Raw genomic sequence first — 27213 nt, 5'->3', positions numbered from 1 at the left:
ACAACTTGGTAGGTTCTGAGTGGCTTAAGCTGAGTGACACCTAGAGGGAGAACAAGAATTTCCTAAGCAAGAGTAGGAGAAGAATGATAGAGGAACAGCCTATGGGACAGCCTTGCCTAGAGGGGCAAGGAACACAGCACGATGTGTCCAGGAGCTGAGAAAGAAGAAGGCCAGTGTCGCTGGAGAGTCTTGTGTGATGTGGGTGTGGCATGAGGTGAGGCTGCAGAGGCAGGCAGATCAGACAGGTTCTCAAAGGCCACATTAAGGTCACCAGCCTTGGTTATGGGAGTAACTAAGAGCCACAGGAAGGCCCTAGGCTATCAGCCTTATATTTAAGAATGGAAGAAATTCAATGTATACCCCCGAATCAATCATAGTTTAATGTAATCATCCCCAAATTGCTTTCTTTTTTTAACAGAAAAAAAGTCACAAGAAAATTTTGTTTGTTTGTTTATTTTATTTTTTTTGAGATGGAGTCTCACTCTCTTGCCCAGGCTGGAGTGTAGTGGCGTGATCTGGGCTCACTACAACCTCCACCTCCCAGGTTCAAGTGATTCTTTGCCTCAGCCTCCCAAGTAGCTGAGATTACAGGTGCCCGCCACCATGCCTGGCTACTTTTTATATTTTTAGTAGACACGGTTTTCACCATGTTGGCCAGGCTGGTCTCGAACCCCTGACCTCAAGTGATCCACCTGCCTCAGCCTCTCAAAGTGCTGGGATTACAAATATGAGCTGCCTCACCCGGCCAATTTTAATAGAATTTAAAACTATGTACAAGTATAAAACACTGGTTTTTATTTCAAAAGTTGGTGGAACATATCCAGTCATTAAACACTCAACAAAACGTATGCCAGTAGATTACGTAAAGACTATGTACAATATAAAAACAGCTGAAAACAGTCTTCTCTGTAAAAATAATTTAAAATGAACTTTTCAATTTAAAATATCATCCATAGCAGAAACAGCCATTTAATATGTGTTGTTTTTTTCTTTTCCTAGCAGTAATGATTCTGGCTGGGTATTTTATGTATAAAGAACATATTACAAACCCTTTTTATTGTAATAAATACTAAAGCAACATAGGAATACTTTATAATTTAGGACCAAGTTGCTTTCTAACTTAGTACAGCCTTGCTTTCAGGGGCCTCTACAGAATCACGTTCCCGTAAGCATGCACACACTCATCCATTTGTCATTTATTGACAAGACCTTAACGCTCTGTTAGCCTGACTCTTCAGCGTTTAATCACCAAAAGTTCATTTTGTGTTTACGATTTCCCCTTCTCTCCAACGTGTTTTCTAAGATTTTTATCTATCAACAAACTGCATTTGTTTTCCCATTTTTAAAATCTGAGCTTCTGTCAGTACTAGTTGCATTGTTACCATATTGAATTATGTTATCTCCACCAAGAACAAAGAACCTTGGTACTTTTGTTCACCTGGGTAACCTCATCTTAGATAAATATATTGTTTCTATTGGGGCTTTGAGATATTAGCACTGGCTCATATGTCTTGCCCTGTCTTTTGTGATCACAAATGGTACAATCTCTTGCCCTCCCCTCACCCGCTCCTTGCTCCAATATCCCTGGCAACTGCATGTGGCCAGCCTTGTTGAGAATGCTGTGAGGATATGAAAGGGTGGAGAAAAGATGTCATAGTCCCTCTCCCCTACCCCCCAAAAGAAATCTTATAAGTTCGGCATTTTCATCTTCCCATCTTTCTCCTCAAGTCTCTTTTCGAATTGCATTTTCTTCCCATTGAAACACATAACCTTAAAGGCAATATTTTGAAAAAAAAAAAAAGTGGAAAAATGACACATAATCCCAATACCCTAATTTAGTCATTTTTGGTATTTGTAAATCAGTCTTAAAGATAATACCTTATCATCTTTAATTATGTATGTATTCAATTTTATTGTTTGTAAAAGTTTCACAGAAGAATTAAAGCCATGAGGACCTCTCTTCCTATTTCTTTGCCAACTCCAGCTCCTTTTTCAATGTCAACCACTATCAGCAATGTGATATAAATGTACATACTGTTTTGTCTGCTTTCCCTCATTCTTCCTTTTTTATATAAGTGAAAAAAAATACTGAGTTTTTTTTTTTCTTTTGAGACGGAGTCGTGCTCTGTCTCCCAGGCTGGAGTGGCAGTGGCGTGATCTCGGCTCACTGCAACCTGTGCCTCCCGGGTTCAAGTGATTCTCACGCCTCAGCCTCCCAAGTAGCTGGGATTACAGGCGTGCACACCACCACACCAAGCTAATTTTTGTATTTTTAGTAGAGACAGGGTTTCACGATGTTGGTCCAGCTGGTCTTGAACTCCTGACCTCAGGTGATCCACCCTACTCGGCCTCCCGAAGTGCTAGGATTACAGGTGTGAGCCACTGCGCCCAGCCAATACTGAGTTTTTAATCTGCAAGTGGCCTTTTTTTTGGCTTTTGCTTGGAACTCTTCCTGTGTTTCACATATAAACAAACCTTATTGAAAAAAAAAAAACCCAAACATCTACATTGCATTTGCATTCTATAGTATGGGTAGATCATAATTTCTCTCTTTTTGTTTAAATAATTCCTCAGTTAATGGGTACTTTTGTTGTTTATAGTTTTCAACTTACAAATAAGAGTCATGAAAACATGTTTGTGTGTAGATCTGGGTAACCTCGTTGTGTTTTCATATGGTTGTCATTCATCCTTGCAAAATCTTGATCCTGAATTCATTCTTATCCTTGTGGCCCTTCTACTAGGTTTCCTGCCCCCCAGCCCCTGGACAATGCTGGTCTGTTCTCCTACCTCACTGTGTCGTGGCTCACCCCGCTCATGATCCAAAGCTTACGGAATCGCTTAGATGAGAACACCATCCCTCCACTGTCAGTCCATGATGCCTCAGACAAAAATGTCCAAAGGTGAAGCTGCGCTGGGCAAACCAGTGGATAGGTTAAAAGACAATCTCTTGGTGGGATAACGATCAGAGATGCCTAAGGGTGGTAGGGAGGGTCCATCCCAGACAACTTGGCTCTTCCTGTAGGAAGAGGCCTCATACTAGGTGAGGGTTTTTAACCTGGGGTTCATGAATCTCCTAAAATGGTATGGATATTTTGTACATACGGGCTGGAGATCTTTCTCTGGAGCAAGAATTCACATCTCTAATCAGACTTACCAAAAGGCTTGTGAACCCAAGACAGTTATTTTTCATTTTTTTCTTTTACTTTTATCACTTTTTTTTTTTTTTTTTTTGAGATGGAGTCTTTCTCTGTCACCCAGGCTGGAGTGCAGTGGTGCAATCTCGGCTCACTGCAACCTCCGCCTCCTGGGTTCAAGTGATTCTCCTGCCTCAGCCTCCCAAGTAGCTGGAATTACAGGCGCTTGCCACCACGTCCGGCTAATTTTTGTATTTTTAGTAGAGATGGAGTTTCACTATGTTGGCCAGGCTGGTCTTGAACTCCTGACCTCAGGTGATCCACCTGTCTTGGCCTCCCAAAGTTCTGGGATTACAGGTGTGAGCCACTACACCTGTCCCAAGAAAGTTAGAAATCACCACTTCTAGTCCCTTTTGATTTTCTCTTCTGGATCAGGCATTCAACAGGGGCACTGAGTATTACTTTGGGTAAGTGGCCCAGTCTCCCAATGCTCAAGCCACCACTAACTAGTTGTGTGATTAAATTTCTTGTACCACCCACCACACACGGTAATATGAGGACAAAAGGTGGGAGAATATGAATATGTGATTTTAAAGATCCTGTATTCATGTTCCTACCTCTAGCTGCTTCATGAGAGATACTAGGTGGAAAATGAGTTTCCAAATGTGTTCTGGAAATTATAGTCTCATAAGAGCCTCCCCATAAAGAGCATTCAGTAGTCAGAGGAGTTTGTGAAATGTTGTATTATAGCCAGGTGTTGGAGATTTACAAAGCAACTTAACATATTGAAGGCACATGTTTTCACATGGAGTACAGAAACTGGGTAAACTTTGACCCATTCCTTCTCAGACTTATTAGGTAAGAAAAAAAGAAATGGTTCCAGGAAATACTTTTTGGATAATGCCAGATATTGGTCGGAATCTCACCTCTTACTATGATATCAGACAAGTTTCCCTTTCTGGGCCCTGTGTCTTTATGTATAAAATAGTGGATTGGCCGGGTGCAGTGGCTCACGCCTGTAATCCCAACACTTTGGGAGGCTGAGGCGGGCAGATCACGAGGTCCGGAGATTGAGACCATCCTGGCGAACACAGTGAAACCCCATCTCTACTAAAAACACAAAAAAATTAGCCAGGCATGGTGGTGGGTGCCTGTAGTCCCAGCTGCTCAGGAGGTTGAGGCAGGAGAATGGCGTGAACCCAGGAGGCAGAGCTTACAGTGAGCAGAGATTGCGCCACTGCACTCCAGCCTGGGCAACAGAGTGAGACTCCATCTCAAAAAAAAAAAAAAGTGGATCATAAATTTATTTCATGGTCCTTCCTAGGATTGTTGCAAGAAACAGAAGAGGTGATAAATTCATTTTTTAAAGTACACAGAGAATAGCTTGAACCCGGAAAGTGGAGGTTGCAGTGAGCCAAGATTGCGCCACTGCACTCCAGCCTGGGTGACAGAGTGAGACTCCATTTCAAATAATAATAATAATAATAATAATAATAATAATAATAATAATAATGTACCTGGAAACACACTTGATGCTTAATAGGTAACCAGGTAAGTCAATGTGAGTTTGCTTGTTCTTCTCTAACCATTGTGAGTACAAGATCTCCTGATTTCCTTCCATTCTCTTCCAGTTCACTGATTCTCTTTTTAATTTCATTACTCACAATGTCTGTCTACAAACACTTTTGCAATCACTCTGTTTTTGTTTTTTGTTTAAAGATGAGGTCTCACTATATACGCAAACTACGAAATACAGAAGGAATGGAAGAATTAGAAAACTCATCATTTTTCCAGCACTATGGAGGTGGCACTAGGCAATGGTCATCAGTGTTGGAGATCTTGATAATGAAGGAGTCAGGCTGACACACCCTAACCCACTGACCCCCCCAACATTCCTAAAAGTGGGACACCAGACATCATGTGGTTTCTGATGTAAGGCGACAGGAAGTATACTACATCACCTCTTACATTTTTTTTTGCCAAACAGCTGGAATTCTGGATTTCATTAAGCCTTAGGTCTAATGACCAGTTTATTAGGAAGCACAGGGGATCAACAATTATGTTAGACAACACCATGGAGATGCAATCAGTCCAGTTCAGAGTGTGGGAGATCCTACAGGATAAATAAAAATCAGTTTCTCCAACAAATAAATGGCATAGAAATGCAGACAAGGGGAAACGCTTACAGATTAAAATGCAACTCAAGAGTTCTATCAGATTTCTCCTTTAGATGCAATGTGTGGACCTTGTTTGGATCTTGATTCAGAGAAACTAACTTTATAAAGACATGTTTAAATAATTAGAGAAATTTCAATACAGACTACTGCGGTGTTATTTTATTTTATTTTTTTGAGACAGAGTATCGCTTTGTCGCCCAGGCTGGAGTGCAGTGGCACCATCTCAGCTCACTGGTTCAACTCGCCTCCCGGGTTCAAGCCATTCTCCTGCCTCAGCCTCCCGAGTAGCTGGGACTACAGGCGCCCGACTGTAGTGTTATTTTATTGTTACTATTTTTTTTTTTGGTTTGTTTTTTGTATTTTTTGAGATGGAGTCTCACTCTGTCACCCAAGCTGGAGTGCAGTGGCATGATCTCGGCTTACTGCAACTTCTGCCTCCTGGGTTCAAGCAATTCTCCTGCCTCAGCCTCCCGAGTACCTGGGATTACAGGTGCATGCCACTGTACCAACTAATTTTTGTATTTTTAGCAGAGACAGGGGTTTCACCATGTTGACCAGACTGGTCTCGAACTCTTGACCTCATGTGATCCACCCGCCTTGGCCTCCCAAAGTGCTGGGATTACAGGCATGAGCCACTGCGCCTGGCCCCATGCTATGGTTTTTTAAAGGACTTTATCTGAAAGAGATATATACTGAAGCATTTACAGAAAAAATGATATGATGACTGAGATTTGCTTCAAATCCTCCAGGAAACAAAAGTCAAAGGGAAGAGACATGAAACAAAAATGTCAAACATTTTTAATTCTGGAAAGGGGGATGAGTACTCAGAAGATTACTACATTGTTCTATTCTGTTACACTTGAAAATTTCTGCAACAAAGCTCCTGGCTAGCAAGAACTAGGATGTTTGGATGTCACATGCAAAGAGATTCTACCAGTTCCATTATCCTCTTTTCAAGGCTTCATCGCCTTTGGGAAGAAGAAGTCTCAAGGCGAGGGATTGAAAAAGCTTCAGTGCTTCTGGTGATGCTGAAGTTCCAGAGAACAAGGTTGATTTTCGATGCACTTCTGGGCATCTGCTTCTGCATTGCCAGTGTAATCGGGCCAGTAAGTGGCAGACTTGGTGAGGTTTGGGGGACTCTAGGCTTCAGAGGTTTAGAAATGGAACTGCGGGCATGTTCAAGTCCATGCCAGGAGTTAGAGATGCATTTGTCTTTCAGTTCCTGTCTAGAAAATGAAGACCTTTTGAGGACAGTAGAGCATGGTGGTTAGGAGTAGCTAACCACCAAAGAGTGGCCCTATAGCCACTGCTTGGGTTGAAACCATGTCCCTGCCACTTAGCTGCTGGGTGACTTTGAGCAGTATAGTCACATTCTCCGCACCTTGGTTTCCTCATGGAATCCCATGGCACCCTCAGGTGCAGACTTTATGGAAACCCTTGCATGTAAAATGGAGAGCTGCCTCATAGGGTAACATTAAATGAGATAAGTATATAAAGCATTTAGAATATGGCCTGGCTCAGCACATGTTAGCTCCTCTGAGAAATGGCTGAGCAACTCTGGGAATGTAGGTAGCAGGAAATAATGGTCTTCTCCAGGTAACATGGTTGGGATGAATGGGCTCTATTTCCCATCATTCTCCAGTTCCTCAGCCCAAGAGTCTCATATGAGAGAAAGAGTCTGATTGGCCAGCTGGGGTCATATGATCACTGGTTGGCCAGAAGAAGTGGGGTACTTTGATTTACAGTCCAGCCTAGACTGCACCAATGGTGGAGGTGGGAGTCTTCCCAGAAGAAAACTGCCAGCTAAGGGGAGGTGAATGTAGGTCAGGAAGAAACAGCAGTCGATGACAGAACAGAGATAACTGAGTCGGGTGACAGTTAGGTGCCGGTCCTCTAGATCCACTCTCCATCATTTTCCATCCTGCCCTGTGCCCCTAATGTGGATCACATTAATGGGCCCCCACTGCCCTCTGGCTTCTGGTTGGGGTTGACCAGTGGGAGATTCTAATAGGAGACTGGAAGGAGGGAGAAGATGAGGTCAGGATACATATTCCCCGGGCGGCCTCCCTCCTTGTCCTTGGAGGCTGGTGACCAGAGCTCCTGTCCAGACCCTCTCTGCGTGCCTCACCCCTTTTGGGCCACAGAACCTCTTCCTGCTCTTGCCCCTTAGGTCTAAGGAGGCCACTGTTCCTTGCTGTCACCAGCTCCATTGTGCTCCACCAGGCCTTGTTGGATTTCCTATATTCTGTCCACACCTTTGTAAAGCCACTTTATTAACTCCTAAATCACTGTTTTGTGTGTGTCCCCTGTCTCCTGTCAGGATGAGGACAGCCACCTAAGGTTGCAGAACTGGGTCAGTTGAACTCCTAAGTCTCCTCCAACTGGACCTTAACCTTCTTGAGGGCAGGATTGTACTTGAGTCAGTTTTGATCCTTCAACAAACCCCCAGCATGAATCAGACCTCCCAACCCTTCTTCCAGCAACAAAACATCAAACGTGTTTGGCGGGGTGGTCTGAATGATCCAAACTCCCATTTCTTTGTAGACATTGATTATACCAAAGATCCTGGAATATTCAGAAGAGCAGTCGGGGAATGTTGTCCATGGAGTGGGACTCTGCTTTGCCCTTTTTCTCTCCGAATGTGTGAAGTCTCTGAGTCTTTCCTCCAGTTGGATTATCAACCAGCGCACAGCCATCAGGTTCCGAGCAGCTGTTTCCTCCTTTGCCTTTGAGAAGCTCATCCAATTTAAGTCTATAATACACATCACCTCAGGAGAGGTAAGCAGCTGGGACTGCCTATTCCGAGCCATGCTTCCCTACTCTTCCTCCAGACATGACTGCCCTGGGGGCCAAGAGAGGGAGAAAAGGGGGTTAGAAGAGGAAGGAGAAAGAGAAAGAAAATAATTCCTAGGTTGAGTGTGGATAACCATCAACAATTGCCTCTGTGTCATGAAAGCAGGTCAACAATAATGCAGGAAATGCCACTTACATTCAGAGACTAGAGAGGATTTATCCATTCATTCAACAAGTAGGAACTTTGGGAGGCCCAGGCAGGAGGATGGTTTAAGTCAGGAGTTCAAGACTAGCCTGGGCAACATGGAAAGACTTCGTCTCTACCAAAAAACAAAACAAAACAAAAACAAAAATCAGCCATCTGTGGTGGCTCATGTCTTGTAATCCCAGTTGTGGAAGGCCAAGGCAGGAGGATTGCTTGAATCCAGGAGTTTGAGACTAGCCTGGGCAACATGGCAAGACCCTATTTCTACTTCCAACCCTGCAAAAAAAAAAAAAAAATTTAGCTGGGCTTGGTGGTGCATGCCTGTAGACCCAGCTACTCAGGAGGCTGAGGTGGGAGGATCATCTGAGCCCAGGGAGGTTGAGGCTGCAGTGAGCCATGATCACACCATTGCACTCCAGCCTGGGAAACAGAGTGACAGCTTGTCTCAAAAAAAAAAAAAAAAAAGACAAAAATTAGCCAGGCATGGTGGTGTGTACCTATAGTCCCATCTACTTGAGAGGCTAATGCAGGAGGATCGCTTGAGCCCAAGAGTTCAAGGCTGCAGTGAGCTATTATCACATCACTGTACTCCAGCCTAGGTGACAGAGCGAGACCCTGTCTCAAACACACACACACACCCCCCCCAAATAGTTACTGAGGCCTATTCTGAGCCAGATTATGTTCTAGACCCTGGGGATAGGCCCCTGAACAAAAAGACACAAATCCCAAGTAGAAGCATGTTGGAAAGTGCATCCCCTAAGCCAACCTGAGGGTGAGGGTATGGGAAGACTTGATGGCTTAGGGAAATCTTCCAGGGAAAAGCAATTTTTGGTAACATCTCAGAGTTTTAATTTCCTTATCTGCAAAAAAGGAATCCTTTCACCTGCCTGGTTATTGTTACTGTCCATTCTTACTCTTGCTTTTTTTTTTTTTTTTTTTTTTACAGCATAACACGAACAAGCATTGACACAGAAATGGAGGAAGAAACTCCAACTTATGACCTATAGTTATGGGGGATACTGGGATTTCATCTATTTCATTTTGATATCTCTATTTTTCTGTGGTTTACCAGTTGCCTCGAGGGTTGTGCGTTACTTTGATATTGAAACAGATACTTTAATTTTTGGAAAAGGCAACACTGCTTTGGCTCCTTTCCTTTAAGCCAAACCCCTTTGTGATCTGGCATTAGCCCCTTTCCAGCCTCATCTCTTCCCATGTCCTCTCCTCTAGCCCTAGCTTGACTTCCTGTCACCTAGGCTGGGCTAACCTCTAGTCCTCAAATACACCAGACACATCCCCCTCCTGGTGACTTTGCTCATGTCACTCCCACTCCCAGCCCTTTAAAAATCCCACTCATCCTTCAAGACCCAGTTTAGTTTTCCTCTCCTCCGTGACGGGATCTCCAAACCCAGCCCTCTACTGGCATTCCCTGCTAAGCATTTGCAGTTCTTTTTGCACAAATCTGGCTGCTCTACTAATATGAGCCCCCTTCAAAGACACAAACCATTTCAGATTCACCACTCTGTCTCTCAAAAGGCCCAACACCTGAATTACACAGAACAGATATTCCAAAAACATCTGCTGAATTATTCATCGCCATCAAGTAGAGGCGTTCCATAAATGCAAGCACTAACAAACATTAGGTATTTATTGGAATCATTGTGGTTATTATTGTTCACCATTTTATTGGTTTTGTGGCCTTAGATAACTTGTTCAGCCTCTCTGAAGCTGTGGAATAATAATAGAACCAACCTCATAGGATTGTTGTCTCGTAGGATTCAGTGAGTTTGTACATGTAAAGCATGTAGACAGGGGATAGTGGTTGACAAGTGTAAGCTGTACAATTAGTGTTAGTTTCCATTAGGCCTTGAGCTCCACTGTCCTCCTGCACTTGACCGACAGCTAAAAGATCTCCCTGTTTATCTCAGGAAAGTCATTAACAACCCCTAACTTACTCTTAGCCATACATTGCTCCAAGTCATTACTTACATTCGCTTGGTCAGTTCTCTAACATCCCTTTTGTGTGGCAGGTTCTGTTATTGTCCCCATTGTCACAAAGGAGGAAACTGAGGCAAGGAAAGGGTAGGTAACTTGTAGAAGGTCATGTGATTGCTAAGTGCTGGGGCCTGAATTTGGACATGGTGCCTGGCTGCAGAGTCCAGGTCTTCAACCCTTGCAGTCACCCGCCTCACTAAGGAGCCCTGTGCTAAGGCCTAGCTTGGTTCCTTTCTGTATATTCTGAGCACCTGCTGTATGCAAAATCCAGTTTCCTCAAACATCTTCATAGAAGCATAAAACAAAATGGTCTATTTGAGAGTGGAGATGGAAGTAATTTCTGAAGTAAGGATTTCTAGGCAGTTGCTTATATACATTTTAATTTAATTCAATTAATTAATTTATTTTTGAGCTGGAGTTTCCGTATTGTTGCCCAGGCTGGAATGCAATAGTGCAATCTTGGCTCACTGCAACCTCTGCCTTCTGGGTTCAAGTGATTCTCCTGCCTCAGCCTCCCGAGTAGCTGGGACTACAGGTGTGTGCCACCACGCCTGGCTAATTTTTGTATTTTTAGTAGAGACGGGGTTTCACCATGTTGGCCAGGCTGGTCTCAAACTCCTGACCTTAGGTGACCTGCCTACTTTGGCCTCCCAAAGTGCTGGGATTACAGGCATGAGCCACAGCTCCCAGCCTACGTTTTATTTTTAAATTAATTAAAAAATTTTGTTTTACTTAACATTTCTTTGTCCTTTCTCTTGCACTAAAATTAATTTTTTAAAAAGATCTGAATACATTCTCCTTGGAAACAAAATAAAATAGTATGGAAGTTGCCTTAGGCCTAGTTTCTTCCCCTATGCCCAGAGATTAGCACCATTAGCAACTTGGTTTTTGTACTTCAGACCTTTTAAAGCACATTTGACTGGACGCAATGGCTCACACCTGTAATCCCAGCACTTTGGGAGGCCAAGTTGGATGACTCGCTTGAGTTCAGTAGTTCGTGACCAGCTTCGGCAACAGAGCGAAACCCCGTCTCTACCAAAAATCCAAAAAGTTAGCTGGGCGTGGTGGCATGCACCTGTGGTCCCAGCTACTTGGGAGACTGAGGAAGGAAGATGACTTGAGCCCAGAAGGCATAGGTTGCAGTGAGCCAAGATTGTACCACTGCACCCCAGCCTGGACAACATAGTGAGACCTAGTCTCAAAAAAAAAAAAAAAAAAAAAACCCAAAACCAAAACAGTCCATTTAGGTACACATGCAAGTTACCCATAAAAAACATTGGATTTTGTGTTTGTGTATTTTTATGTAAGTGGTACTATGTTTTACATAGTGTCATCCTCTTGGTTTTGCCAATAGAAAATGTAGAACATAGCTTTTGGGGGATTTTTTACATCAATGATACTACATCTTTGTGTTGCTTTGTAGCTTTCCCTCCTGCTTATTGTGACTGAGCTTTCCAGTTAGCACACATAGATTGTCCTTATTTGTATTAGTCCATTTTCACGCTGCTGATAAAAACATACCCAAGACTGGGTAATTTATAAAGGAAAAGAGGCTTAGTGGACTCACAGTTCCACGTGGCTGGGAAGGCCTCACAATCATGGTGGAAGGTGAAAGACACATCTTACGTGGTGGCAGACAAGGGAGACTGAGAGAGCTTGTGTAGGGAAACTCCCCCCTATAAAACCATCAGATCTTGTGAGACTTAGTCACTGTCATGAGAATAGTCCCTCCCACAACATATGGTAATTGTGGGAGCTACAAATCAAGATGAGATTTGGGTGGGAACCCAGCCAAACCGTATCATTATTTTTTTCAGTGATGCTGAATCATAATTACAGTACTTTTGGCGTGCCTGAATAAAGTGCTATATATGCATTATCTAGCACCGTTCTCAAATCAGTATGAGAAAGTAGGTTGTATTATTATTTCCATTTCACTGATGAGGTGACAGAGGCACAGAGACGTGGAGTAATTTGTCTATGGTTGCACAGCTAGTAAATGACAGGAGCTCTGGGGCATCAGCTCTGGGGCATGAGCTCTGACAGTTTAGCTCTAGGAACCAAGATTACCTACTACTTCTGGGGTGACCTTGTTGTTGTCTGAGACAGGTTCTCACTCTATCACCCAGGCTGGAGTGCAGTGGTGCCATCATAACTCACTGCAGTCTGGACCTCCTGGGCTCCAGCAATCATCCTCTCTCAGCCTCCTGAGTAGCTAGGACTACAGGCACACACCACCATGCTTGGCTAATTTTTAATTTTTTTTAGAGGTGGGGTCTTGCTATGTTGCCCAGGCTGGTCTTGAACTCCTGGCCTCAAGCAATCTTCCTGCCTCAGCCTCCCAGAGTGTTGGGATCATAGATGTGAGCCACTTTGCACAGCCTGGGATGGACTTTTTAAATCCTTTTCCACCAGCTTGTAAGATGTTTCCAGCATTTGGCTGGTGTAAGCAGTGCCGTAATGAACATCCTTGTATGTGCTTCATCTAACACGTGTGAATGTTTCGCAACAGAAAAATGAAATTGCCAGATCATAGAGTTTTGTGCAATTTTTAATTTTAAAAGATACTTTAAAATTCCCCTTCAGAGTGGCTATACCAATTTATGCTCCTGAATGTACTTTTAAATGTTTTAAAGGCTCCCACTAGGGCACGTCCTGGAAACTGGAAGGAGTTTAGGTGAAAGTTAAAAGCAAATCACTGTGTAAGGGATTCAGACTGGCAATTCTAGAAAATATTAGTGAATTGTTCTTTAAAGATTTCCTGATTTGGAATGTAAGTTTTTGTGTTTTTGTTTTTGTTTTGAGACTGGGTCTCATTCTCTTGCTCAGGCTGGAGTGCAGTGGCATGATTACAGCTGATTGCAACCTTGATCTCCTGGGCTCAAGTAATCCTCCCCCCTCAGCCTCCTGAGAAGCTGGGACTACAGGCATGTGCCACCATGCCTGGCTAATTTTCCTACTTTTTGTAGAGACGGGGTTTCACCATGTTGTTCAGGCTGGTGTCAAACTCCTGGGCCCAAGTGAGCCGCCCACCTTGGCCTCCCTGTACCCGGCCAAATGTTACTTTTTATATCGCATTGAGCCAGGCAGTATATGTGGGAGGAGGGAAGTAGGCAGAAGAATCTATAACAAAAGAAAAAAAAGGAGAAAATCGAATTAATATTATTATTAGTAGTAGAATGAATAGAATCGAGTAAAGAATAGAAGCAATTCTCTGGAATATAGATATTAGTGGTGTTACCAAGCAAAAGGGGTTCACTGCCTAATGTTCTAGAAGCCAATACTTTGACATTGGGTTTTTGAGAAAAGAAAAGCTTTTTATTGCAAATTGGCTCACAAGGAGACAGGAGTCCAGCCCAGACCTGTCTCCTTGTGCTTGCTTTAAGACACTGATTTTATTAGGAAAGATTTAAGGGGTGGATTCTGAGATTAGTAGGTGATTGGTGGAATGAGAGGGGAGGTCTGAAAAGCACTTGTATATATGCAATGATCTCTTCATGGGTCCCATTTGCAAATTCGCAGGGAATTAGTATGAAATATGTGGTGGAAATTTAGGCTGTGACGTTAGCAAGCTGGTTCTGCACAGAATCTAGTTAGCCATACTGGTTCCACCGATTTTAGCCAGTTCTGTTATCTTACAAGCAGAGGGACTTTCAGCAAGTTGTTTCTTTCTGTAACTGCTATCCTACAAACTCAAGAATTTCTGTTAGTTACTGGTTTCTTTAACTCTTTGGGGCGTGGTTTCAGTAGCAGTAGTAATAGTAGTATTTATTGTAGTAAAATATCCCTTTTATTGAGCACATTCTATGTGTGCAGACACTTTCTATGTTATTGAAATCTCACAAAACCCATATAAAGTAAGTATAATTATTCCAGCTTTACAGATGGAGAAGCTGAGGCTGAGAGTGGTAAAGTAACTTGTTGAGAGTCACACAGCCAGAGAGAAGAAAGATGTGAACCTGGGATGTCTGTCTCTACTCTTCTACCCTTCCTTGCAAGCCTTCCTGCTAGGAGAGGGCATGGAGAGGCCACCTGCCACCCCTTCTGGGTACCCAGGGAGGTGACACCTGTGCCCATCGATTTGCTGTCTTGCAGGCCATCGGCTTCTTCACCGGTGACATAAACTACCTGTTTGAAGGGGTGTGCTATGGACCCCTAGCACTGATCATCTGTGCATCGCTGGTCATCTGCAGCATTTCTTCCTACTTCATTATTGGATACACTGCATTTATTGCCATTTTATGCTATCTCCTGGTTTTCCCTCTGGAGGTAATGTCTTTCTTTATCACCCATTTGATGCTGGGCCCCAGAAGTCCCAGGGCTCTGGAATCTGGGATAGCTCTGAGTGAGAACGTTGATTCTTGTTGAACTTTCAATCCATTGTGGTTAAGATTCAGCTCCACTCCCTACTTCAAACTATTCTCTGGCCACAACATTTGGTTAATAAGTAAATAAGAGGTGAATGTGATGTGCAAAGTCTACCTCATAGCTTTCTATGGGAGATTATCTACTTCGACAACTTTCCTTTGTAGATAATCTCTGTGTGAGATTTTTGTTCCATCTCTTCTACCCAGAATGTGCTGATGTAATAACACAGCCAGCATTTAACATTTGTCTGAGCACAGTATAATGGGGAAAGGGAAGCATATTTGTTGCCAAAAATTCAGGTGAAATAAAATTGAGAAAACAGAAATGATTCTTGGATTATGTGTGCTCTGAATTATTGAAATCGAGTGTTTTCCTGAGTGCAGTCACTCTGATTGAAAGGTGATTTTAATTATTTGAGGATTTAGGGTTCCAGAAGACAGAGGAACCATTTCGGTTTAGTTTCTGTCTAAGTAGCCATAGCCTGGCTTGGGACTCAGGAAAGAGAGGCCCCTGGGATGCTCTAAGGCATGGTGGCCTGGAGAGTTTCGATTGGAAAACCTCTCTTTGGAAATACACCCAGTTGCCCTACTTATGCCAGGCTGAACTCTCCTGCCCTTGTCAAAGGAAGCCCTTGCAGATCAACTCCAAACTTGCTGTATCCTAACTCCAGGCATTCATGACAAGAATGGCTGTGAAGGCTCAGCATCACACATCTGAGGTCAGCGACCAGCGCATCCGTGTGACCAGTGAAGTCCTCACTTGCATTAAGCTGATTAAAATGTACACATGGGAGAAACCATTTGCAAAAATCATTGAAGGTATGGAAAGTCTGACTTTCTGCTCCAAACCTGGTGATGGCATGGTGAGCCAAGCCCCTCTCACCTCTTGGGGATTTTTTTTTTTTTTTTTTTTTTTAATGCTTTGGGGATGGTGCTGTGCTCTTTGGAGAATGTTCTTGTGGTTATCTTTAGTGTATTTCTTTTTTATTTCCCAGACCTAAGAAGGAAGGAAAGGAAACTATTGGAGAAGTGCGGGCTTGTCCAGAGCCTGACAACTATAGCCTTGTTCATCATCCCCACAGTGGCCACAACGGTCTGGGTTCTCATCCACACATCCTTAAAGCTGAAACTCACAGCGTCAATGGTAAGGGTTTGGGGTGCTTTGTTTTCTCCCCATCATGATTGGGAGTTTTCTCATGTGTCCTCTTTTAGCCATGCCCCTCAAAGGTCTGAAGGCTTTGTAAATGGACATTATATGTTGATTTTGATTTTCCAGACAAAAGTACAGCACTGTCTTCCATCTCAACCCATCTGAAAAAGTGACATCTTGGATAGCCCTGTGGGCAGGCTGGACAGCAGAACCATCGGGGGTGTCGGGGAGGTGGTACTTGTAGTTAAAATTCTGACAATTTGAATTACACCTTGAGGTTGTGGAGTTCCTCTAATCCCTAAATAAGGGCCCCGAAAGTGCACTTTAAATACAAAGGTATAGTTTGTTTGGTCCTTCCCTTCGTGGTCGGAACCTGGCCCTGAGAAGTGGCAGCTGCCTTTCAGTGTTAGGAATCCCAGCTGTTTGAGCAGAATAAGACAGGGTACTGCTCTTGGAGGGGTGGTAATCCAACTGGGGAGGCCAGGAGGCAGCACCCAGAGCAAGAAGGGAAGCATTTGAGAGTCTGCAGCCAAGGGGTTGTGTGTGCCCCAGATGGCTGGCCCCTCTGCTTAGCTCAGGCATGCACAAGGAAAACACCCCCAAGAAGTCTGAGGGTGTTGGGGGCGCTATAGAAGGAATACTTTCAGAGGTACTTGAGGCTCACACTGAGATGACACAAGGCAGGTCTAGACGAAGGCATTCCTGCTCCATTGGAGTTCATTTTTGGTTGAAGCCAGGAGAAGAAAGGAGGAGAGATGGGTATAGATTGGAAGGTTCTGTCGGCACCTCCAGGAAGGCACCTTCTGGGGTCCTGAGAGCCTAAGGTGTTTGCTGTAGTCACAGTGCAGCATGGGTTAGGCATGAAGGATAAGGAGATGTTGAATGTTAGAAAGAAAACAAACATCTGAGGCAAAGAAGAGGAAATAGGACCTTGACAGCAAGAATAGCACCAAGCTACATTGAAAGGAAGCAATGCTCACTCACATGAATTTTCTTGTTTTTTCCCCAACTTTATTCCTGTATGCACTTTATGATTTTTCTCACTATGCCAATGGGGAAACTGGGCTGTGGTAGGGGCAGCCTGCCCAAAGCTAGAGATGTCAGTGGCTAAGCTGCAACAGGGACTAGGCCTTTGACTCTAAGAATCCAAGACGAGTGCTCTTTCCCCAGCTTTTTCCAGTCTCCCCCAAACACTAGCTTAGCCTCTGTTGGATGAAGCAACTGCTTGTTGGATACTGAGGATGTGGCTCAGGGATGCGGATGACAGGGAATGGGGGAAGCAGGAAGGGCCACGACCCTCACTGCCTCCTCCCCTTCTTATCCAGGCCTTCAGCATGCTGGCCTCCTTGAATCTCCTTCGGCTGTCAGTGTTCTTTGTGCCTGTTGCAGTCAAAGGCCTCACGAATTCCAAGTCTGCAGCGATGAGGTTCAAGGTAGGTCATCAGGGGACTGGCTGCAGGCCCCCTGCTTGGACGCTCCTCTGCCTTCAGCCCCCATGATGTTCCTCCCGAACATGTCCCCTGGCCAAGGCCTAGGTCGAGAGAGGGATTAGCTAACTCAGTGACCTCCTGTGCCAAGGCTGGTGTGGAGCCTGGGAAGACAGATGAATTGGGTCAGGTCTCAGTCCCCAAGAAGATCTTAGGATAGTGTGTCCAAACCAGGTCTCAGACAGATGCTCTGCAGACTTTATCCAGGTTTGCATAGAGTTACCCCGATAGATAGTTTTGTTTTAGAAAAACACCATAGATGTTGCTTGCATTGAAAAACTTGGACATTTTATGTGAAAACCCAGATTTTTGAATTCTCTTGAATGATTAGAAGATCTAGTGACCCTGGGCCACATTCTACTATGGCCACAAGCCGCTGGAGTTGAGGCAATAGCTGCCCTGTTTAGATGGAGGCATTTAGCTGCAGTTTGCTGCAGTTTCTACTATACCCTATTGCACCTCCAGGCCTGGAGCTGCATTTTACTTACCATTTATCATCTTAGAAATGGTCCACTTCATTTATTTACATAGCTGGCATCTGAGTTTGAAAACCCTAATCTAAACCAATTTTTAAAAGTCATTTTGTAGTCACTCCACTTTTACGTAATGCAGTCCACAACCTATTATCACTCATTCACTCATTCACTCATTAATGCAAAAAATATTTATTGAGCTCCTACCACAAGCCAGGCACTGAGAATACTGCATTGAACAGGGGTCCCTGCTGTCAGGGAGTTCTGATTTGGTATTGGAAACAGACAGTTAACAAGTAAATTAATGATCAAAGAGGATTAGATCAGATCACATGAAGAGCCATGATGCCAATAAAACAATGTGATGTCCTAGAGCAAGCTTGTCCAACCTGGGTCACAGGTCGCATGCGGCCCAGGATGGCTTTGAATGTGACCCAACACAAATTTGTAAACTTTCTTAAAACATTAGGTGATTTTTATTTTTGCTATTTTTTTTTTTTTTTTGGCTCATTAGCTATCGTTGGTGTTAGTGTATTTTCTGTGTGGCCCAAGATAGTTCTTCCAATGTGCCCCAGGGAAGCCAAGGGATTGGACACGCCTATTCTAGGGAGTATGTTGGGGAGGGCTGGGGGTTCCTAGGAAGAGCCTGGTTAGGGAAGGCCCCTGCGAAGGTGACTTTGAGTGATGATGACCAGGCTGAAGAAACAGCAAATGTGAAAGCCCTGAGGCTGGAATGAGCTTGGCTGCTCTGAGTAACACAAACAGTGCTTTGCTTATCACCAGCCCAGCGTGCTTCCCTGACTTCTCAGCAGCTATGAGAAGGCTCCTGCTGCTGCCTTCCTTCCCATGGGACACTGGGTTCGCCCATTCATTCTCCCCTTCTGTGCCTGTTTTCACCTGTGGAGGGGGCAGAGATGAGGAAGCCACAATCTGAGCTCAGAAGGATGGGTAAGAGAGTCCAAAATGTCAGGAAGCATCCTTCTAGATCTCTTAAGCATATCTCCAGGTAGGGATATGTGAATGTAACCTGACTTCCATAGGATCATACTGCCCTCCCATTCTTTTAATTGCTAGAATTAATGTAGTTCAACCCTTGTGCTTTATAGACAGGGAGCTGGAGATGCAGAAAGAATTGACCTGCTAATGGTCATCTTTTGAAATGTATGATCCCAAATGACCTTTCCCCAGTGTGGGACACAGACAGAGCTTTTAATTTTCAATAGCTACAAGTAGATTTTTTTTTTTTAAAAGAGATGGAAGTCTCACTATGTTCCCCAGGCTGGTCTTAAACTCCCAAGCTTAAGCAATCCCCCCACTTGGCCCCCCAAAGTGCTAGGATTACAGACGTGAACCATTATGTCCAGCCCAATATAAATAGAATTTAATTAGAAAAACATCAATCCTATGAGTCAATGGCTATCATCACTTGGGATGAGGCTAATGTAGGTTAGGCCTTAGTCAACCTCCTGAGCGCAGAGTTGCAGTTGACAGTGCAGTGTTTGCAAATATGGAAGAGTGGCCCGGTGGTCTGAAATTTGGAAAACACTGACCTAGAATTTTCACCCACAGAAACTGGCCTTTCCTAACTGGTGGTACTTCTGCAAACTTTTACTGCTTATTAGAAATTCACAAAACCATACCAACTGGCAGGCTTGTAAAACTGGGAACACATTCCTGCTGAACTAAAGAACTGTATTCCTCCTCCCTCTATTTCTTTCTGTCTTTACAGAAGTTTTTCCTCCAGGAGAGCCCTGTTTTCTATGTCCAGACATTACAAGACCCCAGCAAAGCTCTGGTCTTGGAGGAGGCCACCTTGTCGTGGCGACAGACCTGTCCCGGGATCGTCAATGGGGCATTGGAGCTGGAGAGGAACGGACATGCTTCTGAAGGGATGACCAGGCCTAGAGATGCCCTCGGGCCAGAGGAAGAAGGGAACAACCTGGGCCCAGAGTTGCACAAGATCAACCTGGTGGTGTCCAAGGTAGCCTTGTTCAGGCCATGCAGGCAGGCCAGCTGCCAGGCTCTCAGGACCTGAGGCTAGGAGCTTGGCCAGGTGCCCCACCATTTCCTTGGTTAAAAACTGCCCTCTCCAAGGTCTCTCCCCTTAAAATTCAAATTTTTCATGGAGGGCAAACACAGGATATCGTTCATTTTTTAATGTGAATTAATCTATCATTTAAAATTTTTTTGGCTTAGGTAAGACCCAAAATAATATGAGAGTACTGTGTGCTTGTCCTTGGAAGGACCAAGGACACAGAAAGGAGAAGGGAAAGGAGACCCAGCTAACATTTATTACATTCCTTGTATGCACCAAGCACTATCCTGTGTTTGAATTTGGTTATTCTGTGAACTCACCTTATCTGGCTCTTTCTCTGCCTAATGTTTACAAAGATTAGCTTCCTGCTGTCTCCTCTTCGCCCCTCCTCTTTTCTTCTCTGTTATCTATTAATGTAGATATTGATATCTTATAATAATTGATATAGAATAGATATAGATATTGATCTATATATAATGATAAATGTTTAAAAAATAGATAATATCTAGTAGTAATAAGTGTCAATATCGAGTATCTACTGTCTCTTATCTATTTATACTTTCTTCCTTGGTGATCATCTCTAGCCCTGCGGTTTTAAATTCTATCTCTGTGCTATTATCTCTAGCCTTGAAGTCTCTTCTGGACTCCAGACTCAACTGCCTATTTAATATCTCTCTTAAATGTCCATCAAGCATTTAAAATGAAATAAGGTTTTGATATTCACCCCCTTTGACGAGTTCCCCAAATCTTTCTTCTCCTGGGAGATGGCACCATCATCCTTCCAGTGGTTGAGGACATGGAAGTCACACTTGATTCCTTTCCTTCCCTCCCTCGAATCCAATCCACCAGCAAGGCCTGCCAGCTTGACTTGCACATCTGCCCCAAACCTGCCACTCTCACCGTAGCCCCTCCACTGCCCTATCCCTGCCACTGTCACGCCGTTCCCAGAACCTCCTCATCCACCTCTCTGCTCCCACGTTCGCCTTCTTATGAGCCTTCTACCATGCAGCAGACAAGAGGGATTTTCCTTTTTTAAATAATTAATATATATTTTTTATTTCAATAGCTTTTGGGGTACAAGTGGGTTTTGGTTAGACGGAGGAGTTGTATTGTGGTGAAGTCGAGATTTTAGTGCACCCGTGACCCGATAGAGTGCATTGTACCCAATAGGTAGTTTGTATCTCTCACCCCACTCCTACCCTCTGTCTCTCTGAGCCTCCAAAATCCATTATACCAGGGGTCCCCGACACCTGGGCGCTAGACCCGCACTGGTCCACAGCCTGTTAGAAACCAGGCCGCACAGCAGGAGGTGAGCAGCAGGCCAGTGAGCATCACCGCCTGAGCTCCGCCTCTTGTCAGATCAGCGGCAGCATTAGATTCTCATAGGAGCGCGAACCTTATTGTGAAGTGTGCATACGAGGGATCCAGGTTGCATGCTCCTTATGAGAATCTTGCCTGATGATCTGAGGTGGAACAGTTTCATCCTGAAACCAATCCCCTGCCATCCCTCAGTTGGTGGAAAAATTGTCTTCCATGAAACTGGTCCCTGATGCCAAAAAGGTTGGGGACTGCTGCATTATACTATGACAGAGGGATCTTTCTAAAACATAAACCAATTCAAGTCACTCTCCTTAAATCCTTCAGTGACTTTTCACTGCCCTTAGAGCCCGGGTTCCTCCAAATCTGTACCTGTACCTCTGAACTCTTTCCCACCAGTGTTCTCACAGCTCTTGGGCAGCAATGACACCTGCTCTGTAGAAGCCTTCCCTGGCTGACCCATCTAAAATTGCCTCAACCCCCAACTTTCTGTCTGTCATAAGAGCCAACTTCATTTTACTCATATCACTTATCTCCATCTGATATTTATTTATTTATGTAGTCTGTCTGTCTTCCCATCCCCTCAGCTTATATTCTGAGGTCAATGTGAGGTCTTTTCTTCATTACTGGGTCCATAGAGGAAACTCAGATCGCTATTTGATGGATGAATCAATGTTTCAATAAATGAATGCGTGCATGCATGCATGCATGGAATTCTGTGAGGCTGGCTTCTTTATTTCCATTTCACAAATGGAGAAACTGAGGCCCAGAGAGGCTAAGTGGCTTTCCCAGGATTGCTGCATAGAATAGACACCAATCTGGAATTCAGGGTTCTTGCCACCTACCCCTGAATTCCCCTCTGCCTTTCCCTTGTGATCTCCTTCATCTCGGGTCACCCCGCCTGCCTCCAGGGACTGAACACAAAGCTCCTCTTGAGCTTTGCTTGTCTGAGGAGTCTTGGGCTCTGTGTGGTTATTTTGTTTTCTGTGTGTTGTTTTGGGTTCTAAACAGTTGAGCCACCATGGGTAGGTGGGTATGACAGGGCTGTGCTGTCCCAACACTTGTGTGTCCTCCTTGGCTTGCAGGGGATGATGTTAGGGGTCTGCGGCAACACGGGGAGTGGTAAGAGCAGCCTGTTGTCAGCCATCCTGGAGGAGGTAAGTGATCTGTGGCCACATGCATGCCTGTCTGCAGGCAGTCCAGGCCCTCCCAAGCTCCAGTGCCCCGGGCAGGGCCCCCCACTGCTTTCTTCCTCACAGGGGTCTGAGCAAGTGGGATTTTTATAAATCAAAAATGGTTGTGCTTGCACTGTGCGGGAGGTGCGTGATCAAGATGGCCCTCTCTCTTCACCTTGTGGCAGCACTCCTGGTGCAAGCTGCCTCTTATGTCACCTGGAGACCTGTCCTCACCTGTGCTCTGTGAGAATACAGGATATTAACACAAAGTTAATATGATCATGCAAATTATTTCACAGGGAGTTGAGTCCAGTCTCTCTTCCACACTGCAATACCCTGTTGCAATGGTCCCTATAAAAAAAAAAGAGCATAAAAATCATTTTATAAAGCCAAACTCATAACATTGAGGAGTGGGATGTATGTGCCTTTTAGGATGGCATCAGAAGAGAAATGTGGGGGGAGAAACAGGGAGAAAGAAGGAAGGAAGGCTGGGGAGAGGAGGCCTGCTGGATGGGATGGGGCAGTCTTACTTGTACTCCGGCAGTGGGGTACATATGCTTGCTGGGTGCCCTTGCCCTTGAGATTTGAACCCCCCATTCCATCCCCTGTGGAAGAGTTTGAGGTCTGCTGCCATGTGGACATGTGGCTCACACACCCTTTCTCCAGTTTCTTTTTTCTTTCTTTTCTTTCCTTTTTCCCTTCCCTTCCCTTCCTTCCCTTCTTTCTTCTTTTTTTTTTGACACATCCAGTCGGGAGTGCAATGGTGTGATCTCGGCTCACTGCAACCTCTGCCTCCAGGGTTCAAGTGATTCTCATGCCTCAGCCTCCTGAGTAGCTGGGACTACAGGCATGCGCCACCATGCCCAGCTAATTTTTGTATTTTTTGGTAGAGACGTGGTTTCACCATGTTGACCTGGCTGGTCTCGAACTCCTGGCCTCAAGTGATCCATCTGCCTCGGCTTTCCAAAGTGCTGGGATTATAGACGTGAGCCACCACGCCCGGCCATTTCTGCAGTTTCAAAAAAACCCCAAACCCATTCCCCAGATCCTTTGGGGTCACACTGCACACCTTATAACGAACACTAAAAGCACCCATGACGCCTGCTATGTATTTTTGGTCACGTTCCCTCAAGCGTCTTACACGAGCCCTTCCCCGTGGAGCCCCAACCTCACCCCCTTCTGGGCTGCCATCTCTTCCCCCTTCTTCTTCTGCCCATTGTCCCTTGTTCCCCCAACACTGGGAGAAGTTTTCCTTCCTTTCTTCGGCTTTTCCCTCAGTTCCTTCTCCCATATGAACATTGCCAAACTCATCCCCTCCTTGGAATGTGGTTATGTTACCAAAGCCAGCTCTCTCTTAACACATCAGCCACATGCTACATGTGGGATGGCCTTTCCCTGGTTTCTTTGCAACTGCAAAGAAGAAAGACTCCATTAAAAAAAATTGTAAAACTATCTTCAGTACTTACATGCGAAGTCCTGTGCAAAGAGCTTTCCATTTTCCCCTTTAACTCTGGTAACCTCCCATGACAAAGGCATACTCACGATGACCCATTTACAGATGAGTACGTGAGGTTCCGAGAGGTGACTCATCCAAGGTCATGCAGCAGGTAAGGGGTGAGCCAGGGCTGAGTCCCAGGTCCACCTGAGGTCAGAGCTCTGTTCTATATCACAGCAGCATTGCCTGGCAGCCTCCAGGCAAGACCACCTCCCTACGTGCCCAGTGGTTTGTCAGTTTCCTATGTAAATAAGCCTGTCACTTTCCTTCTAATAAAGGAAGAGATGCCATTTTAAAGTTTTGTTCTTATTCATTAAAGCCTGGCTCCAAACTAGAAGTAAACATTTTAGGGTATAAAAGAGAAAGGATTAAGAATGATGAGGTCCCATGTCAGGGTGCTGGGGATGAGTGTCTATCTCTATTTGTTTTTAACGTGTTGTTTTGAACTTATGCAGAAAAGCAGGAAGAACACTACAGCAGGGATCCATATACCCACCATCTAGATGCAGCAGTTGATAGTTTTTGCATATTTACCTTACTATATAGCCATATATTTTGTAGAATACTTTAAATTACACAGGTTATAACACTTTCCGTTCTAAATACTTCATCATGATGTCCAAAAGTAAGAATGTTTTTCTACCTAACAAAGATAACATTATCCTGCCTAACAATAATAATTCCATAATACCCAGGCATGCTCAGAGATAGCCTGGAACTTCTGGTGTGCATGGTGAAGACCATGGAGGCACTGGCTGCCAGGGAATAGGGCTGGGACAAATAAGAGGAAGAAACGTTCACGCCTGTAATCCCAGCACTTTGGGAGGCCGAGGCGGGCAGATCACGAGGTCAGGAGATCGAGACCATCCTGGCTAACATGGTGAAACCCTGTCTCTACTAAAAATACAAAAAATCAGCCAGGCGTGGTGACGGGCGCCAGTAGTCCCAGCTACTCAGGAGGCTGAGGCAGGAGAATGGTGTGAACCCGGGAGGCAGAGCTTGCAGTGAGTCGAGATCACGCCACTGCACTCCAGCCTGGGTGACAGAGTGAGACTCCGTCTCAAAAAAAAAAAAAAAGAGAAAAAAACGTATGGGGTGTCTTTAGTGCAGACCTTGGATTCAGTCCAAGCAGGACCTGGCTGGGCTTATCTCCAGCTGCTTCCACATGTTCTCAGGGCCGGTCCCTGGAACTCGCTGGTGGGCTTGGCAGGGCCATATTAAAAGTCCCTTTTACCTAGGAGAGCCCCCAAGGTCCTGGAGGGCAGTGGGGCCTTGGGCACTGTGCCTGCTGAGCCAGGCAGGCTCTGTCCCTTGGCCCACTTGGTCCTGAGGCTGGACTCATTCTGCCGCAGATGCACTTGCTCGAGGGCTCGGTGGGGGTGCAGGGAAGCCTGGCCTATGTCCCCCAGCAGGCCTGGATCATCAGCGGGACCATCAGGGAGAACATCCTCATGGGAGGCCCATATGACAAGGCCCGGTAAGCTCCCGGGAGGGGAAGGGGAGAGCACAGGGCATGTGGCTGGTCTGGGGGCACCTCCAGCCTCAAACGGTAACCTGACAACTGCTAACACTTGCGTGCTCCACTTACACGCATTATCATATTCACCCCTCACTGTGAAAGAAATGCCATCATAGCAATTTTCCAGATGAATCAGCTGAGGCCCCAAGAGGTTAAATAATTTGCCCGAAGTCACCCAGGTGGTGGGATGTGATAGAGCCAGGATTTGAACCCAGTTGCTTTCAGAAACTTCATGCTTAACTATTACACTATATTGGCTCAAAATAGTCAATACACTCTCCCCCTCCAACATTGCTACGTTGGAACTTCATTTGTATTCGTTAAATCTTGGCCCCTAAGTGAAAAGGAAAACAAATGGGAGCAATGAGGTTCTGTGAAAAGGAAAACAAATGGGAGCGATGAGGTTCTGTAACACAGAGGAAACCAGTTTGAATCTATGGCCCCGTGGATCTCCCAAGTCTTGTCCATATCCCTCCTCTCCCTCTATGGCCTCTCTCTGCCCTAGAATTCTCGGGTTAACCTGCCCAAGACATGAGATTGGATGTCATGAGTGAAGCCTGTTCAGTGAAAGGTCCAGGAAAACTGCTCTGAACGCTACAGCTACGCTTCCAACTATGGTGGACTCTGACCTGTGACTGTTTGCTTGGTTTTGCAATCTGCCCCTGGGAACAACATAGATATGGAGGTGTAGGAACTGGCTGTCTCTGTCTAGTTGTCCTGTGGGCACCTCACAATCATGTCCAATACCAACTCATGAGCACCCTGCCTGCCCAGCCCCATACCCCTGGCTTCTTTTCCCAAATTGTGCAACTCAGTTTAATGGCATCACCCAAACCTTGCACCCCGGGAAGCCAGATGTCTCCTCCTCTGATTTCTTCCACATCTAATTGGTCACCAATCGTGAATAAGCCTGTCTCCTACATATCTCTTGTATTTCTGTCTTCTCCATCACTGCTTCTAGTTCGTTCAGCCTGTGATCTTTTGTTTGAGCAGTTCCCACTGCCCCTGCCCTTGGGTCCCTGTCTCTAATCTCCTGCTCTGTTCCACCCCGCATAAGATTGTCTCCAGGGCAATCATCCTAAGTCCCAGCTCTCATCTTGTCATTGCTCTTCTTTATGGTCTTCTATGAGACTGATAAAACTCATACAGAAGTTTTGAAATATCTATTAAAATAAAAATGCACCAACCTTTTGACTCAGCAAATCCACTGTTAGGTATTTAATGTGTAGATATTTTCACCCATGGAGGCAAAGACCCATATACAAGGATGTTCACACTGCATCGCTCACAGGAGCAAAAGAGTAGAAACAATTCCAGTGTCCATCACTAGGGCACTGGTTAAATAATTTATGGTGCAACCGTATAATGGAATACTACAGTGCCATTAAAACAATAATAACCTATACATGCAGTACCATGCAGTACACATCCATATATGAATAGATTATTTCTGAATAAATACGTAAGACACTGTAATAGTGGCTGCTTTTTTTGAGACGGAGTCTCACTTTGTCTCCCAGGCTGGAGTACAATAGCGTGACCTTGGCTTACTGCAACCTTTCTGCCTCCCTGGTTCAAGCAATTCTCCTGCCTCAGTCTCTCGAGTAGCTGGGACTACAGGCACGCACCATCACGCCCAGTTAATTTTTGTATTTTTAGTAGAGATGGGGTTTTGTCATGTTGGCCAAGCTGGTCTTGAACTCCTGACCTCAGGTGATCCACCCTCCTTGGCCTCCCAAAGTGCTGGGATTACAGGCGTGAGCCACCGTGCCTGGCCAATAGTGGCTGCTTTTGAGAAAAGCAAATGAAGGTCAAAGATGGGAAGGAGAACTGCTTTTCATTGCATCTTTTTGTTCTGGTCAAATATTTACTAAGAATGTGTATTAATTTA

At 44.8% G+C, this 27213-nt stretch overlaps 1 protein-coding gene across 1 annotated transcript in view; it reads left to right on the top strand.

The window, feature by feature from the left end:
* ABCC11 (ATP binding cassette subfamily C member 11) overlaps positions 1-27213 on the top strand; it is a 67534-nt gene that overhangs the window by 2243 nt on the left and 38078 nt on the right. Inside the window, exons 3-12 of the mRNA XM_054452499.2 lie at positions 2742-2900; positions 6270-6417; positions 7856-8089; positions 14400-14573; positions 15343-15490; positions 15667-15815; positions 17147-17254; positions 19511-19762; positions 22219-22290; positions 25156-25280. Of these exons, the coding sequence (XP_054308474.2) occupies positions 2742-2900; positions 6270-6417; positions 7856-8089; positions 14400-14573; positions 15343-15490; positions 15667-15815; positions 17147-17254; positions 19511-19762; positions 22219-22290; positions 25156-25280 (1569 nt within the window). The remainder of the gene's footprint in view (positions 1-2741; positions 2901-6269; positions 6418-7855; positions 8090-14399; positions 14574-15342; positions 15491-15666; positions 15816-17146; positions 17255-19510; positions 19763-22218; positions 22291-25155; positions 25281-27213) is intronic.

The sequence above is a fragment of the Pongo pygmaeus genome, chromosome 18 (genome assembly GCF_028885625.2).
Source record: "Pongo pygmaeus isolate AG05252 chromosome 18, NHGRI_mPonPyg2-v2.0_pri, whole genome shotgun sequence".
Classification (NCBI taxonomy): Eukaryota; Metazoa; Chordata; class Mammalia; order Primates; family Hominidae; genus Pongo; species Pongo pygmaeus.
The sequence above is the reverse complement of the archived record's forward strand: the minus strand, read 5'-3'. Positions and strand labels throughout refer to the sequence as shown.